The 16,522-nt window shown below is 42.4% G+C and overlaps 1 protein-coding gene across 2 annotated transcripts; it reads right to left on the bottom strand.

Moving 5' to 3' along the window:
- Nucleotides 1-6,648: 6,648 nt before the first annotated feature.
- LOC134127350 (uncharacterized) lies at nucleotides 6,649-11,294 on the bottom strand. Of its 2 annotated transcripts, none has more exons than XM_062562044.1 (10): nucleotides 11,093-11,294; nucleotides 10,005-10,284; nucleotides 9,551-9,598; nucleotides 9,315-9,359; nucleotides 8,998-9,176; nucleotides 8,770-8,866; nucleotides 8,229-8,576; nucleotides 7,914-8,058; nucleotides 7,483-7,610; nucleotides 6,649-7,227 (listed from the first exon to the last, which is right to left on the bottom strand). In XM_062562044.1, the coding sequence occupies exons 2-7, from the start codon at nucleotides 10,275-10,277 to the stop codon at nucleotides 8,310-8,312; spliced, it is 909 nt and encodes a 302-aa protein (XP_062418028.1). In that variant the 5' UTR covers nucleotides 10,278-10,284; nucleotides 11,093-11,294; the 3' UTR covers nucleotides 6,649-7,227; nucleotides 7,483-7,610; nucleotides 7,914-8,058; nucleotides 8,229-8,309. The 2 variants fall into 2 exon arrangements, with proteins under 2 accessions (XP_062418028.1, XP_062418027.1); XM_062562043.1 differs by having other exon boundaries at nucleotides 6,650-7,227; nucleotides 11,087-11,294.
- Nucleotides 11,295-16,522: the final 5,228 nt, after the last annotated feature.

Raw genomic sequence — 16,522 nt, 5'->3', positions numbered from 1 at the left:
CAGCTTTCTTACTCACTGGTTTCCAGCTCTGTCAGACTCTAGGGATCAGTTTATGAACTGATTCATATTCTGAGTCAGATCTTCTCAGAGAAACAAGATGTTAATAAGATGCTATTTAGTGTCTTTAATGTGTCTCTCTCATCTTCTGTCTTCTCTCCAGACTCCATCAGGCTGGTGGGTGGGTCTGGTCTGTGCTCAGGCAGACTGGAGGTGAGGTCTAACCAGTCTAACCAGTGGTCCTCAGTGTGTGAAGAGGACTTTGACCAGCAGGATGCAGAGGTGGTCTGTAGGGAGCTTGGCTGTGGGGCTCCTTCAGTCCTCCAGGGGGCGCTCTATGGAGAAGTGGAGGCTCCAATGTGGACCAAAGGGTTCCAGTGTGGAGGCCATGAGTCTGCTCTCCTGGACTGTAGAAGCTCAGGCTCAGAGAGAAACACCTGCTCACCTGGTAAAGCTGTTGGACTCACCTGCTCAGGTAGAAGAGGAGCTGCAGCTTTGATCTGCTTCATTTCTGTTCTACTGAAACTCACTTTGTTCTTCTACTGACGACTCTCTTGTTTCTGTTCAGAACCTGTGAGGTTGGTGGGAGGAGCCAGTCGCTGTGAAGGAACACTGGAGGTGAATCAAGGAGAATGGAGACCAGTAGGTGACAATATAAGGAACCTGAAGGGTGCAGATGTTCTCTGTAGAGATCTGGACTGTGGCTCTGCTGTTTCTACCAGAGACAGAGAGGAGTCCTCAGAGAGATTTGTGTGGGTGATTGAGTCTTTCTGTGTTCATTCTGGATCTGCTCTGAGGGAGTGTTTATGGTCAGGTCCCTCTTCCTCCATCCTGGATCTCACCTGCTCAGGTGAGTCCATCAGTGACATCATCTATGTGTCCTGTACTTCCTGTGTGTTGGTCCAGTCCCTCCCTCACTACACACCTTGAATCTGTGGTGTGTAGGACAAAGAACGCGGCCGAGGACAAAGCGTCCGTGAGTCAGTCGTCGTTAACCACATGGAGCGATGCCGGGAACGACGCTTTGCAAACTTTATCTTTAACGTCATCAAGGTCTCGTGTCTCTTTAAGATCTGACAGCATTAGAGAGGGATCAGGTTGATGTGTGAGGAGCAGGGTAAAAAACATGTAACTTCTCATTGCCACTAGGTGGCGCTATGACCAGTATTAAAATGATCACATGGATGTGTACAGGTTAAGGATGTCGTGGCATAAGAGACATACGGAGCAGATTAGATCATGTTTGATCATTAGGGCCAGTTTAGGGGGCAATATTTACATATGCTACGAAGATGGTGGTCATTTGGAAGTTAAGTGTGTTGACTTATTAAACCACGCCCCTTAGAAGCTCATTGGTCCTAACTTATGAAAACAATAAGATATCAACAAGTTTATATGATTTCTGATGACATTGAACCAATAATCATCAAAAGATACTCTTGTGAGTATCAGAATCAGCGTTTAGGAGCAGTCGGCAAAAGTGTGTTTTTAACTAAATTCTAAATGGTGTAAAATCTAAGTAGAAGTATTTAAACGCTTGATGGACCTTTTTGTAGAACATGTTCTAGAGAACAGGTGAACTTGGTGAATTTCAAGTGAGTCGGGCATCGGGGGGGAAACTGTCCTACTGTGGTACTAAGTGGTCCAATTTCTAGGGGGCGCTATAGAGACATTTCTTCATTCCAAATGCAAAACCCCCAAATCCGTGAGTCGGGCTGCTGAATATAATCTGTTAGTAACACAGTAATATTTGCTTGAATGATGGAGAATGTCGTTTAATGGATGTTACACCATTCCATCAAGCGTGAAGCTCTGGATATCTTTTCATCACAAAGGTCTTTAGATGAAATCAGTGGTTCTTAAAGTGTTTCTGTCACGACCCACTTTGGAGGAAGAAACATGTTCACGTCCACCGACTACAACGTAGACACATAGATCCATATATGTGAATATTCATGATATATCATCAGAGACTAAGCCTTCCGTCACCTTCTCACAGCTTTCTCTAAACCTCACACACAAGATGCTGAACCTGCTTTGAACATTTGTGTGTTGCTGCTTGATGTTGAGATTTCACTTGAGACGTGTGTGCAACAACTGAACGTTGTGTGTCGTGTGCAGACAGCAGGGTGATGTGTAGTTGACATCACAGTGTGAAGAAGGACAATCCGTCTAATGCGGATACGGGAGTGTGAAGTCGGGCCAAACTGGGTCCAGCGATTGGTGCATCAAGGGAACGTTGTGCACTTTTTGTGTGTTAAAAACTGTCATAATTCTAAAGTTACTGACAAACACAAGAACGCAGTGGACCAACACACAAGAGCTGGGTTTTTAAGTTTTCCTCGATTGCAGAAGCACCATTTTGATGGTTTAGTTTTAAAGACAGAACACACAATTATCCAAACACCTCCAGTCCTTTGCAGAATGAAACACTACACATTTATCAACATTTTAATGATCAATCATCAAAACCATGTTTAGTCACCACATGAAACACACGTTGCATCAGGCTTTATTCTGTTTGTACCAGTTACACACTGCAAACCCTTTTAGTACTTCTACTTCTCAGTGATTGGAGACAGTGAAGTACACAAAGTGCAAAACATGGCCCACATTTACACCACTAAACGCATGTAACCCTTTTTTGCCACCTTACTCCAGAAAATGAAACCTTAAATCTTATCAAGTGACAAAAGTCACATCTCAAATAATGAAAACACAGGATCTCAGTTTCTTTCGTTGAGACAGCGCATTAACAACAGTAGGGCTGCAACAACGAATCGATTAAAATCGATTAGTAAAAGCGTTGGCAACAAATTTCATTATCGATTCGTTGTGTCGCGCGACTATTACGTTTGAGTATTAAAAAAAAGTTGTGCGCGCCGCGCAGAGCTGAGAGAAAAAAAGCTCCGCCCAGCAGAGCGTTGCTAAGAAAAATAAATAAAGAGCAGAGCTGAGGTAGAGGAAAGACCATCGGTGAGACCTGTGATACTGTTCTGAAACATGCGGAGGCAGAGAAGCCAATGCGATCTAAATCCTCCCAGGTATTTCACACTGAAATGGGGGGTGCGGGTCCTAGCGGGCAACGGGGGGGGGGGGGGGGGGGGATGCTGCGGTTTTCTTTGCAGCGCCAGTAGTTTTAGGTTCTAATCGCCGCGCTCGACTTCAAGGTGTAACCTTTATTATTGTTCGGTCTGAAACAGCGCGCCCAGTGACGGGTGGTGCAGCAATATTGTTGTTCGGGTGGAAATCAGGAGAAAGGTCGGTCCGGGATATTTTCGGGAGGGGCTTTGAAATTCGGGAGGGTTGACATGTCTGATTGTAAGATATGCAGAAGCGACATGGCCTGGCACGGGAGCACCACGGCAATGATTCAGAAACTTAAACAAGTTGGAAAAATCTAATCTAAATATTTTTTGTGCCTAATATATTTAATTTGGCGGCTGTAAAGTATACATCATGCGATGTGTGTATGTTTTTTGTGTTAGTCCATTTTATTTGCTTACTTAGGGATGTTAGGGAAGAGCAATCTGTTAGTGCAAAACATATTTAGAAAGTGCACAGTCACTTCTATTTTTCAATAAAGGGTTGGAAATGAATGTTTTTAAATGTTTTATTTTTTTATCCGATTCATCGATTAATCGAACAAATAATCGACAGATGAATCGATTATTAAAATAATCCTTAGTTGCAGCTCTAAACAACAGCAAACACACTTCCGAACCCTTTCTCAAAAGAGAAACAAAGAATATGGACATACAGGAAACAAATATAAAACCCCGGGGTATAGTCTTTCCTTCTCTCAACTCCATGTAGTCTAGAGTGCACTCTTTTGTAATATCGTTGGCGCGCTGTGGTTGGAGCTCATAAAACACTCGCTACGGTACCTCCGTGGATGGGTGCAATCCAACAGGCAGCGACCAACCTGCGTCCCGCGGCCGCACAGACACGCCCTCCGGACACGCCCTCCGAACACAGCAACCGCGTCGTTAGCTTGGCTCCCGCTAGCGCCTGCCAGCTCCCGCTAGCCACCTCAGCTGGGCTTGCTTCGTGCGTGGACCAACCTCCAACGGGGGTGTGGAGTCCGACTCACACCCTCCGAACACGTCAGTCACAGTCCACGCTCGCAACGATCCACGCCGACCGCCCGCACAGTTCTCCGGTCTCCGATCCTGTATCGTTCTATTTTTCTCCTTCTTCTTCTTCTTCTTCTTCTTTTTCCCGGGTCCTTTCCCGGAAGTGTTCACTCTAAGGTCATGAACATCATGCACGTAACAGAATGACCTTTACAAATCAAATAATATTTTTAAGTCTCTCATATTAAACAGAAATTGTTTATACATTCCAACATCTTCAAATAACAATTTAGTATGAACTTTTATCTTTAACTTAGTCCTATGACAATAATAATAAAATACCACTGATATTTATCAGAGTATTACACGCACAACGTGTGCTCACACTTTGTACAACACTACACACACTTCCATCACACACCACACCAGACCAATGCTGCACACTGTAGGAAATAGAGATTATTTTCATCCACATCCTCAAATTAGTCAACAAGTCAACACGCAGACGCACAATGAAACAACAACATGTCCAGTGTTCATGCATCACACAAACATTGGATCTTAGTACAAAAAACAAGAAAAGAAAATGAACATCTAAAGAAAAGCTGAAAACACGGAGCAGGAAAAGCTGCACGTGAATCTGTGTTCACAACATGGTCCACAAGAGATGGACACATTTCATTGGTTACATTTGATCCTGTTTGTCTTTGATCTTCTCCTCCTCCATCTTGGTTGAACAGGTGAACTCACCTGCTGCATCTCATGCTGCTGAAACCTGATGGTCTACCATGAGGCGGCTGTGTGTGACCGTGTGTAACACACGTGTGGTGATGAGCCAGTCAGTGACATCATCAAGTACTTCTGTGTGTGATGTACACACGTGTGTCTAGTGTTGTGCACATCACAGTGTGAGGCTGACTTTGTGCTCATAGAGGTTTGAATGTGGGCCCAGTTCTGCTCCTGGAGGCAACGCTTTGGAGAACTGGATCAAACTTTAGTGTATTTTAAGCAATAAGGGACCAGGCTGCAATTGTGGCTGTAATTCACCTGTTTATTATTATCTTTAAAAGACGTTGTGCACTCTCAAAACAGATGTGTTAAAACTAACATATCATGTGTTAATTTTTAACACATCCGTGTGTCTAGTTAAGGACAACACATCATGTGTAGCTTTTAACACAGGCAGTGTGTAAGCTCAATTAACACATGTTGTGTGTTCTATATTTCAACATAATGTGTTAAAATAACACAAAGAATGTGCTAAAATAACACAAAAGATGTGCTAAAATAACATTAATACTGCATCCTTAAAATGAAAATTTTCCTTGGTGAATATGCTTTAAAACACAAAGATTACAAGAAATTTAGGTCACAATTATTTTATTTCCTTAATTTCATATTTAAACATTTGACGGATGTTCAGATTTGTTTACCACAAATGACCACTGTAAACAAACATTTTATATACAAAATGCAGTTAATACATAAAAATAAATAACGTATAAAGTAGGGCTGTCAAAAATAGCGCGTTAACGGCGTTAATTAGCTGTTTGTTGTTAATTACGTCAATTTTTTTGACGCATTTCACGCATGCGCAGTGTGACAAATTATTCAGGTCCGGAAAGAACCTCTTCTTCTAGGGAATGCACTTCATCCTATACAACACATTACTGCCACCTGCAGGCATATGTCAGGCCGTCAGGTTCAGCAAGTTGTTTGCGCCAGAGACCCGCTCACCCCCCCCCTCCCCCCCCCCCCCGTTCTCGCGCAGCAGAACAGAGAAGAAGAAAAGCTCCGCCCAGCAGAGCAAGAGCAGCGCTGTTCTGAAACATGCGGAGGAAGAGAAACCAATGCGATGTAATTCCTCCCAGGTATGGGAATATTTCACACTGAAATGGGGGTGGTAGCGGATTTCTTTGCAGCGCCAGTCGTTCTAATCGCCGCGCTCGACTTCAAGGTGTAACCTTTATTATTGTTCGGTCTGAAACGGCGCGCCCAGTGACGGGTGGTGCAGCAATATTGTTGTTCGGGTGGAAATCGGGAGAAAGGTCGGTCCGGGAGATTTTCGGGGGGGGCTTTGAAACATCGGGAGGGTTGACATGTCTGGTCATGTCTGGTCATCGCAGGAGCACAAACTCGCAGCAGAGTGGGATAAACTGCAGAGGCTCGAGACCCTTCTAGAGCCATGCAGGGAAATCAGTCTAACTTATCAAATAACATTGATTTGATTATTTTCTGGAATGAATTAAAAAATCAAATATCAATAACATATATTTATGTAAAAAATAATAATTATGATAATAATAATGATAATTATGTATCTGTGTCCTGTTATTTATCTTTAGTATGCATTTCAGAAAGAAAAAATGGTTAGGATTCAGGTGTGATTAATCATGATTAATCCACTGAAAATTCTGATTAATTTGATTAAAATTTTTAATCATTTGACACCCCTAGTATAAAGTAAAATCCAACTAAACAAAAAATTCCAAGCATCACGTCACAGAAACTGAACCCAAATGAGCTACTTCTGAATATCTGAATTCTGAATCCAAAGCAGAGAAGATCAGGCTACACACATAAATCTGCAGGATCACTGAACAGCTGCATGCATTTTTGTGTTACAAGTTGTGGGTTTTGGTATATGTCTTGCACTTAGGTAATGCACATTTAAACAATCAATTTGTATAGGATTCTCATGGAGTTGGTTTCCACTGAAAGATGACAGCAAGTCTAATGGTCTGATGTCTGCTATATATTATAGCATTATCATCATTCCGCTTCACAACATATGCATACAAGTGATAATCAAAGTTAGAACTTACAACACTGCCTGGAGCTTTGCAATAAGTTCAACAACTTTTGATCTCTTCCTACATGAGATGGGCATGTCATAAACATACTCAAAGAAACTATAGACTGATTCGAGTTGGGCAGGATATGCCATGTTGCAAACCCAGAAAAGTTTGAACAACTTGTCAATGGCGCATGTTAAACCTTCGTCTTGAAGGGGGATGGCGACATTGTCGTTCTTTGCAATGATCACATACTGAGCTGGTGTTCTGGGGTGCCCTAAACACACAAGCTTGGGCTGGTGGACTCCCACTGCTTCCTCAGGAGATCCCTCTAGAAGGCTTGGGATGCTTGTTCCAGTCTGGGAAAGCACAAGTATATGACATTTTGAGTTTCTTATATCATAGTACACAAATGTCTGTCTAAATTCACGATATAAAACAAAATATAATCAAGTCATGTTTTACACAAAATTCCGAACATATATGTGAAAATCACAATGCTAAAATTGTAATACTGTAGCATACAGTGTACATGTAAAAGATGGATTAGCACGTGTTGATACTTGGGATTGGATAAAAATATTACCGTATAGAACCAAAGCTGCTTTTCTTACCGGTTTTAAGTCCAAGATGTACGAAAGGGCCGATTTCACACTGCATTTGGCCCATCCTTTAGCCCTTCCGGACGCGGTAGGAGGCAAATAGTGTGTGAGCATCTGAAGGGCTCTGAAGCAAAGTAACTCTAAGCAGAAAAAAAATGGGATATACTATATATGATTACTGATGCCATCTCAGACAAAGTTATCACAATAGAAAAAGATGAGCCATTGTTGTTGTAGAGGAATCAGACATTTAAATTACACTTGAACTAGACTGATTTTCTGATTTTATAATTCTTTAAATTTAAATAGTAATGTATGGTTACGAAGAAGCCCCCCGGATATCCCATAGACACTTATGATAAAATATGGCATAGTCCCTAGTGACTGCCAAATTAAAAATAAAACACGTTGACTGTATCCAATATGCATGAAACATAACTTACCATCAATTTCCTCACTAGCTGGCAAGACATGTGGGTCATTTTCAAGTGTAGCCACTTTCAGTAGTTTTGGAACAATATGTCCTTCCCATTTCCGAAGGAATAGGTCTTCCTTCCCGGGGAACATTTTTCCAAACTCTGCATCCAACTGGAAAGTAGCAGATAATACAGCAATGATATAAAAAGAGAAACAACCATTTTGAAACACAGATTAATGTATCATTAAAAGCAGTGAAAGGGTATTTATAGTAGTATTAAAAAAAATATAGTAGTCTAAGTTTAGATGTGCATCTACGATCCAATATGCTGATTACTTACCAAGTATGGCATGTCCACAAAGCAAGGGTACTGCTGAAAAACCTCAGCCACGGTTGGCGACTTGGTCGTGATCCAGAGTCTTCAATTGGTGAAGGCTTTCTCCATGCCCATTTTGATAGATGCAATGTTCTCAGGAGAGGGTCTCATCCTTTTAGTAGAGGTTATCCACTCCTTGATTGACTCTTCTTCCCCATCTGCAATCACCTGCAGTGTTATACTAACTCCAGAGGTATTACTAGACCTCCCGCGCTTGCGATAGCGTCGCTGATCATCATGGAGGGTTCTTCGTAGGTTTCTCAGCTTCAATTCGATGAACCCACAGTGAGACACCGGGTCATAAAAGTGCTCCTGAATGAAGTTAAATAAAAAGGGAAATTTCAAATCCCAAATTCTGTTGCATCAAAAACATTTGAGTCACTCTCTAAAACCAAGGTGTGCAATACTTATCTCTATAACAGTGGCCTTATAACTAGGTTGCCAAAAGGTTTGAGTAAATATAATGCAAACAGTATTTTGCTGTAAGACATTTGTTTATACTTACAAATCCTTCATTCTCTTCTTGTATCTTGATCTTTAGTGATGGGAAGACTGTTATTAGGCTTTTAGCCAAAATCTCTTTGTCAGCACTTGAAGGATAACTGAAAGAAAATAGTGGAATTAAGGCCTGAAAAAATAGAAAACTATACAAGGCTTTTATAGAGAACACATATTTTTGTTTCATTGCATTCATAATCTCCAGGAAAAAGGGAAAAACGTTAAATGAACTCACAATCCCCTTCGCTCCACCAGATCACTGACACTTATCCTCACAACAAGTTTTCTGGAGGTCACAGAGAGTGTCCCGGATTGTTCATATTCGGCAAGTACACTTGGGGCCTTACTCTCAATGAGTGCTGTCAGACTGGCGGCATTAAATCCATGCGCACCATCAATTTGTCCTTGACTATTCTGTGAAGGCAAATAACAAAGAAAGAATTCAATTTTACATGCAATGGTCCTAAACATCTGACACAAACCAAACGTCCCCCCATGCTGGATTGAACAACAATAGGTCACTAAATATTTTACCATGGTATCAGCACATACCAGTTGACTGCTTGGATGACTTGTACAGGAACTCAAGTGCTCAGCCTTTAAAAAGGAAAAGATGTCACCACTTAAACAAGAGCACCCCCTGACCCTATGGTGCAGAATAGATCCAACTTCCATGAGCAAGATGAATTATTCAACAGTTAAATTATTATTTAATGGAAAACCATTTGCACTAACATCATTCCAATATTTATCAATACTAGTACCTATGCAACTATCAAGAACCATACCTCCAATTGACCACATGAATCAGATGCATCTGTACCCGGTGGTTCAGCCTTCAAAAGAAAATGTCATTAATTGATCAGAAACAATATACAATCACTAAGATGATAGAGTTCCATTATGAATCAGATTCTCCCCTCACAGCTGTATAATAGTACGGCACTTATACATTACATCTTCCAACAATCTTCCAATATTACAACTTGATCTCTGTGAAAATAACTATTTGTATATTAAATGTCTGCTGAGACATCAGCATCCAAGGCCTCATTATGTATTTTTTCATTTTAACTTTTTACAGGCTACAACTATTTCTCAGTAATGGTGGAGAAAACAATGCTTATCTACTGGGTTAGTTCCTTGGTAGACAAAATAGTCCATAAGATACAGAACAACAAATAGCTAACAGTTGGCTAGTAATTGACAGTTTTCACAAGACTATTAAATATACGTACATACCAACTGTTTCCCAGGTTGTTTTGGCTTGATTGACTTGAACAAAATGTGATATTTGTCAAAATTTCCGACATTGCCATTGATGTCCGCGTCAATGTATTCATTAAAATCTATGTTAAATTTTAGAATTCTATCACATTCTGCATTGCAAGTCAATGAGCTTTTGCAGGCATCACGAATGTCTGCAATAGAGGTCAGCTGAAGCATCTTTTTGCAGATCTCGGTCCCATCTAGGAACACTGTTGCAAGTGTCTTGGGAGCCTCACTCCCTTCCATTTGAATGCTGTAAAAGAAAAAAATGGCTGATGGTGAATTTTTGGATTAAATATGAACAAATTGCCCCTTGGCTTCAATTTGGAAACTGACAGAAATAGTATTTTTAACATGTGAGATATACCAGTGTTTCTCCTACCATTACAATCAATAGGCGCACACCTATCCCGCTCCCCATGTTGAAAAAGTCAGAAAAACCCTCCCCCACCCTCGGCCCAACGGCCCAACTAACGTTAGCTATGCAATATTCATTTTCCCGCCTTTAGCACTTGACTGCTAACTTAATTATTTTGAAAACATAACACTAACCCGCATAACAGTGTATACATGAATATATATTGCGGTCTACCACAAACATTGCTTTTGTTAATTTAACCGTTTCAGTAACTGAATATATGTCGGCTACAATACTAATCTATTAGTGGGTTAGCATTAGCAGCACTTAACGTTAGCTCGATGTCAAATTTTGTTTAACAATCAGGGGTGGCGGGCGGGCGGTCCAGCAGCCTTTGACCCTCGACAGCATCTATCACGCTAACGTTGACTGCATCAGACAAGATGTAGACCCATATAATAACATGACTTCAGCTCAGTCCATATTTCACAGGTAACAAAAACACAGGACACTAGCTTACGTTCGCTAGTAATGAAACGCCAGTACGGAGATAGCAGTAACAAGATATTGACGTCTCTAAAGTTATTTAATGATATCTTACATTAGTTAAAATAACTTGTCGAGTCATTACCGTTTTCCATTTTCGAAAATGCTCTCTACATTTCAACAGCATTAATCGTATTGATAACTAACTTACCGTTACCTGTCTTCGTTTTTCCTTGCCTCAGCAACTCAACGCCAAAGGAACGTAGGTCTTCTTTAGAAGTTAGCGGGAGTTGACTTATAGCCGCATTACCGCCACCCGTTGGACTGGAGTGTGTTGTGTTTTTTTTAAATAATGACGCAAGGCAGTGGGAGCGCAGCGTGAAACTCAATTGAACAATTACTTAACACATGATGTATTAGTGACGATTCAACACAACATGTGTTGAATTTGTACTAACACAAGAAGTGTGTATGATTTTAACACATCCTTTCTGAGAGTGTGTGTAAAGTGCAACCTGTGAAATCAAATCACAACTTGTGCAGATGTGTGGGAGCCGTCTCATGATTATTAAACACAAGTTATCAGTAAAGTGGCTCCAATAAACCGGCTTTCCACTACAGAACTTCTCATAACAAGTTGCAGCCTCTCAATTCATCATCAGTGTTGAGTTCTGATGTGTTTAGTTCATCAGTTTGTGTACTTTTCAACGCTTCAATGCTTCCAGCTGCATTCCAGCTGTGATGTCCAGGTGGTGAACAGGTGAACAAACTGAACCTGAACTCCCTGCTTGGTAACAACAACAGAATGTAAATAGGGGCTGTAGATGATGGTGGTAAAGGGTTATGTTGGCTCTGTATGCGCGCTACGAGACACCGGACTCCAGGAAGTGCATGTGTGTAGTTGGGTTCAGGGGTTCAGTGTGCGCTTCTCCCACCGAGTGGAGTTGTGTAGCCTGTAAAACACCAGTGTGCTTGGATTTAAAGTGAGGCCTACTCACTCCTTTGAACACGGGCCAAAGGAAAAGCCAACTTGGAAGAGATGTTGCTTCTAGTGGTGGATTTAGGATCCAAAGGTTCTATGGTGGACGACTGTGTGAATGTGGGATGTAGTGTCTGGGTCAGTGAGGGACTCACACTTGGTTCATGAGACAAACTGATGAGGTGAAGAAGCTGTTTCTATGGGGGGACGTCTTGGTCCTGATGGACAGAGGAAGGGGTTAAAAAAAAGCTCAATTAATCTGAATATATTTGACACACGTGAACTTCCTCCTTTGAACATATGCAAACATCTAGTGTGGAACCTACGCTGTGTTTTATAGATGAGACCTGTGGACCAATCAGAGCTCTCTATCTTCATGGACACACCCTCTTTGTTTAGTGTGTGATGTCTTTAATGTGTCTCTCTTATCTTCTGTCTTCTCTCCAGACTCCATCAGGCTGGTGAATGGGTCTGGTCTGTGCTCAGGCAGACTGGAGGTGAGGTCTAACCAGTCTAACCAGTGGTCCTCAGTGTGTGAAGAGGACTTTGACCAGCAGGGTGCAGAGGTGGTCTGTAGGGAGCTTGGCTGTGGGGCTCCTTCAGTCCTCCAGGGGGCGCTCTATGGAGAAGTGGAGGCTCCAATGTGGACCAAAGGGTTCCAGTGTGGAGGCCATGAGTCTGCTCTCCTGGACTGTAGAAGCTCAGGCTCAGAGAGAAACACCTGCTCACCTGGTAAAGCTGTTGGACTCACCTGCTCAGGTAGAAGAGGAGCTGCAGCTTTGATCTGCTTCATTTCTGTTCTACTGAAACTCACTTTGTTCTTCTACTGACGACTCTCTTGTTTAGGTTCAGTACCTGTGAGGTTGGTGGGAGGAGCCAGTCGCTGTGAAGGAACCCTGGAGGTGAAACATCAAGGAGAATGGAGACCAGTAGATTACCATGGATGGAACCTGAAGGCAGCAGATGTTCTCTGTAGAGATCTGGACTGTGGCTCTGCTGTTTCTATCAGAGATAGAAAGGAGTCCTCATGGAGATCTGTGTGGTGGATTCACTCTGTCTGTGTTCATTCTGGATCTGCTCTGAGGGAGTGTATAAGGTCAGATTCCTCTTTCTCCATCCTGGATCTCACCTGCTCAGGTAAGTCCATCAGTGACATCATCTATGTGTCATGTACTTCCTGTGTGTTGGTCCAGTCCCTCCCTCACTACACACTGTGAATCTATCACCTCTCTGAGGAGGCTCTCTCCCTTCATGAGCCTTCACCTGTCCCTTCCTCATCCAGTGGACCTTCAGGTTCCACGTGGTCTGCTTTCTAACAGGACTTTCTGCATCTTTACCTCTACTGGCTCAGCACCTGGTGATGCTGAAGTGGAGACATGTTTCTTCATCAGGGTCAAGGCCCATCTTCTGAGGTGTGGATAGTTGTGTTCCATCAGTCAGTCCCATAACTCTTCATTCATACCAGAGAGAATCTCTTTCTATTCCACCTTGTGACCTATGAAACAAAGCCAAGAGGAGGAGGAGATCACCTGGACTGAGACTCTGACCCATGTGATCCAACATTTAGAGACTCAGAAGGTGAACTGAAGCCAGACTGTAGGAGTTAAATGTGAGAGGCGTTATTACAGGTACAATGATGCCTCCCACATGTTTAATATAACTCCATATCACAAGTTACTTACATATTCTCTGTAATAAACATTTAAACCAGCAGGGTTATTTGTACCTGTGAAACATCACTATGAGCACATTTCAATAGTTAATTATTTATTCATTTATTTTGCAGGGACTGTGCACACTAATCAACAGGTGTACTGTAAGTTAGTCAGAGGCTCATTTACATCTGCTGTCCTCAGCCAGATGTTTTTAAGGCCTCCTAAAATAAAATGAATATTAAAACAAGACACAATGTACAAACAAAACCATCCCACAGGTAAAGAAGTAGGACAATAGAGTAGAGCGACCATAAGAGGCTGCAGCCTGCAGGCAGAACACACACACACCTACAGGGGAAGCACACACACAGTGAACCACTGAAGCACATGACACACACACACAGACAAAGAACAACACAAATGCACAAATTGCAGAATGCAGCAGGACAGACAGCACACCTGATCCTGAAGATCACGTGAAGGTCTGGTACGTGTTGCAGCGTTCCACCAGTGGGCCGCCTTCACACAGAATGACCTCTTGACCTGTGTGAAATAACACCATCTCCTCTTGAAGCAGATCTACTGAGTCTGCTGCTCTGACTGCTTTGTGGAATCAAATCACCATTTTAAACCAGACACACATCAGTGGATCTAATGAGCTTCTCCCAACTCAGGACACAGTGTTTGGGGAGAAGATGGCAGTGATGGTGACTTGTGTTTTTAGGGCCTGTTTATGGACACTGTGAGGACATTTTAATGTTGTGCTGCTGGCTTGTGCCCAACTGGTTAAGAAGGTGAGATGGGGGCAATCATTGCATTAAAAGACTATTTTACAGCCCTCATATCCACATAAATGTCCAATATAATTATCATATAATAAGGTTATATATGTTGAGATGAACGTAGTTTGTTGTGTGTTGAGGAAAGACTCAAAAGCCCCACTAAACTCCACACTTTGAATTCTTCTGGATGAAATGTCCTGTTTTCATCCACGTCCTGGTTGTGTGTCCTCACGCCGTCCTGTGTGCGTCCCAGCTGGGTGGCCATGTTAACTTTGTTAGTTCTTGAGTGAGCAGAGAACTGGTGACAGATTCAGAGACGTCTTGAATAGTGAAACTGGTCGTAGTGACCCTTTGGCCTGTCAGAAAGTAAGGTCCCTGTCACTGGTGTGAAGTTCATTTTGACACATGAAATAATCCTGGAGACGTCTCAAATAGTCTCTAATTGTCCTTTATTTTGATCTCCAAACATACACCTCAGTTTTGTGAAAGTCCACCTTTCCTTCACATAAATGAAAAGAATAGAACACTCCTGACACCATGAAGGGATCCGAACATATTCTTCACGTCTCTCTTCTACGCTGACTGTTCCACGCTCACCTTCCACCTTCCACACTCACACTCACACAACTATTGGCCTCCAAAGCACCAACACCTGTGGCAGGTAATCCTTCTGATTATATGCACCTTGTAATTGAAACATAGCTCCGCCCCCTTAAGTGGTGGGAGTGTTAACTTATAAATATAAAAACGGAAGCCGAATATAGTTTAATATTATTTATTACAAATGGGTCTAATCCGACCCCACATACACAGACACATTGCAGGCTCCGAGCGCCCAGAGTTACCCTGCAACACACCGCGGTCAAACCCGCTTAACACGGCACAGCACACCGGTGTATAAGGCCAACCACGGCAAATCACGGCACACACTGCAAACACCCCCCCTTCAGTTCACACCATAGGTCAGGGTTTGCCCGGAGCACTGCAGGAGGTGTACCTTGAAATGTGGGGAAAGTGATCAGAAAACAAACAAAAACTTAAAGTGGTTAGTCCGCTCTGTCTAAAACAAAATACAATGGACCAGGAGCGGACTAACCGCTGAAAACAAAACTAACAAAAGGACAGCAAGTAGCAGGATAATAACTGGAACACACTTACCAACAACAAACTTTAATTCATACTTTAATTTAATTTAAAAACCCAACATACCTGCTGCATCAAACTCTCACACGCATTCATTCCCTCTTTGCCCGGATCAGTGCCTCTCCTCCCGATCCTGTCATGCAAACTCCATTAAAACATACCATCTATTAATACATATGAAAGAACAAATATATTTACAAATCAAGAGAGAATGGAGCTTTCTCACCACTACTGGAGGCCCAACCATACCCTGGCCACCCAACAGGAAACTGGCACTTCATGGCAAAGTGCCACTTCCCCTTTTATAGGTGCACTACCTTGACCCCACAGCGCCACCCCATGGTGCCACCTGCTACAGGAGGTTAACAATCAAACAACAACAAAAGCCTAGTTTATACTTCTGTGTTTTCAGAGAAACACAAGGACTCGCACACAGAGCCCCTTGCTGCCTTTTCACCCCTCTTGCTGCTTTCCTGCATCGACACATTTTTATAAACTTGCATCAAAAGCTTTGCGAGCCTCCCGCAGCTCGCAGGGCTGTGATTGGTCTGCTGACTGCATCCTTTCAGGAGGCTCACATTTCTGGTTTCATAGAATCATTCCATTATTAAAACTAAGATTTTTTTTGAGAGAATGAATCAGTTTGAAGAGTTTTTGTCTGAAGAAATCCGTAAATATGAACACTGATACAACCCGTCATTGGGGGACTGTAAGGACGTGATGATGGCCTCCGATTCATGGAGGGACATCTCTGCACACGTCGGTTTGCCGGTTGATGGGTGAACAAAGTTGGAGGAAAATACGGAACAAATATGTCCATGAAAGAAAAGCCATGAAAAGCAGTCTGATAAATAAATAAACAAACCAACGAGTTCCACACAAAGACGTCACTCTGTAGGTCGTCTCCAACAAAACACGTGACTCCACCTGGTGGTCTGGAGGTGAATTGCTTTGCAACACCTTCAAACCTTTTAGAATCATGAAGTGAAACGAGTCCATCGACACAAGAAGCAGAAGCAGAAAGAGGTTCCAGCCTTCCAGTGGTTGACCTTCATCTACTGGTCCAGGATCAAGTTGACCAACACTGG

Source organism: Pungitius pungitius, chromosome 4 (genome assembly GCF_949316345.1).
Source record: "Pungitius pungitius chromosome 4, fPunPun2.1, whole genome shotgun sequence".
In the NCBI taxonomy this organism is placed as follows: domain Eukaryota; kingdom Metazoa; phylum Chordata; class Actinopteri; order Perciformes; family Gasterosteidae; genus Pungitius; species Pungitius pungitius.
Note: the sequence above shows the minus strand (reverse complement) of the source record. Positions and strands in the feature narration are given on the sequence as shown.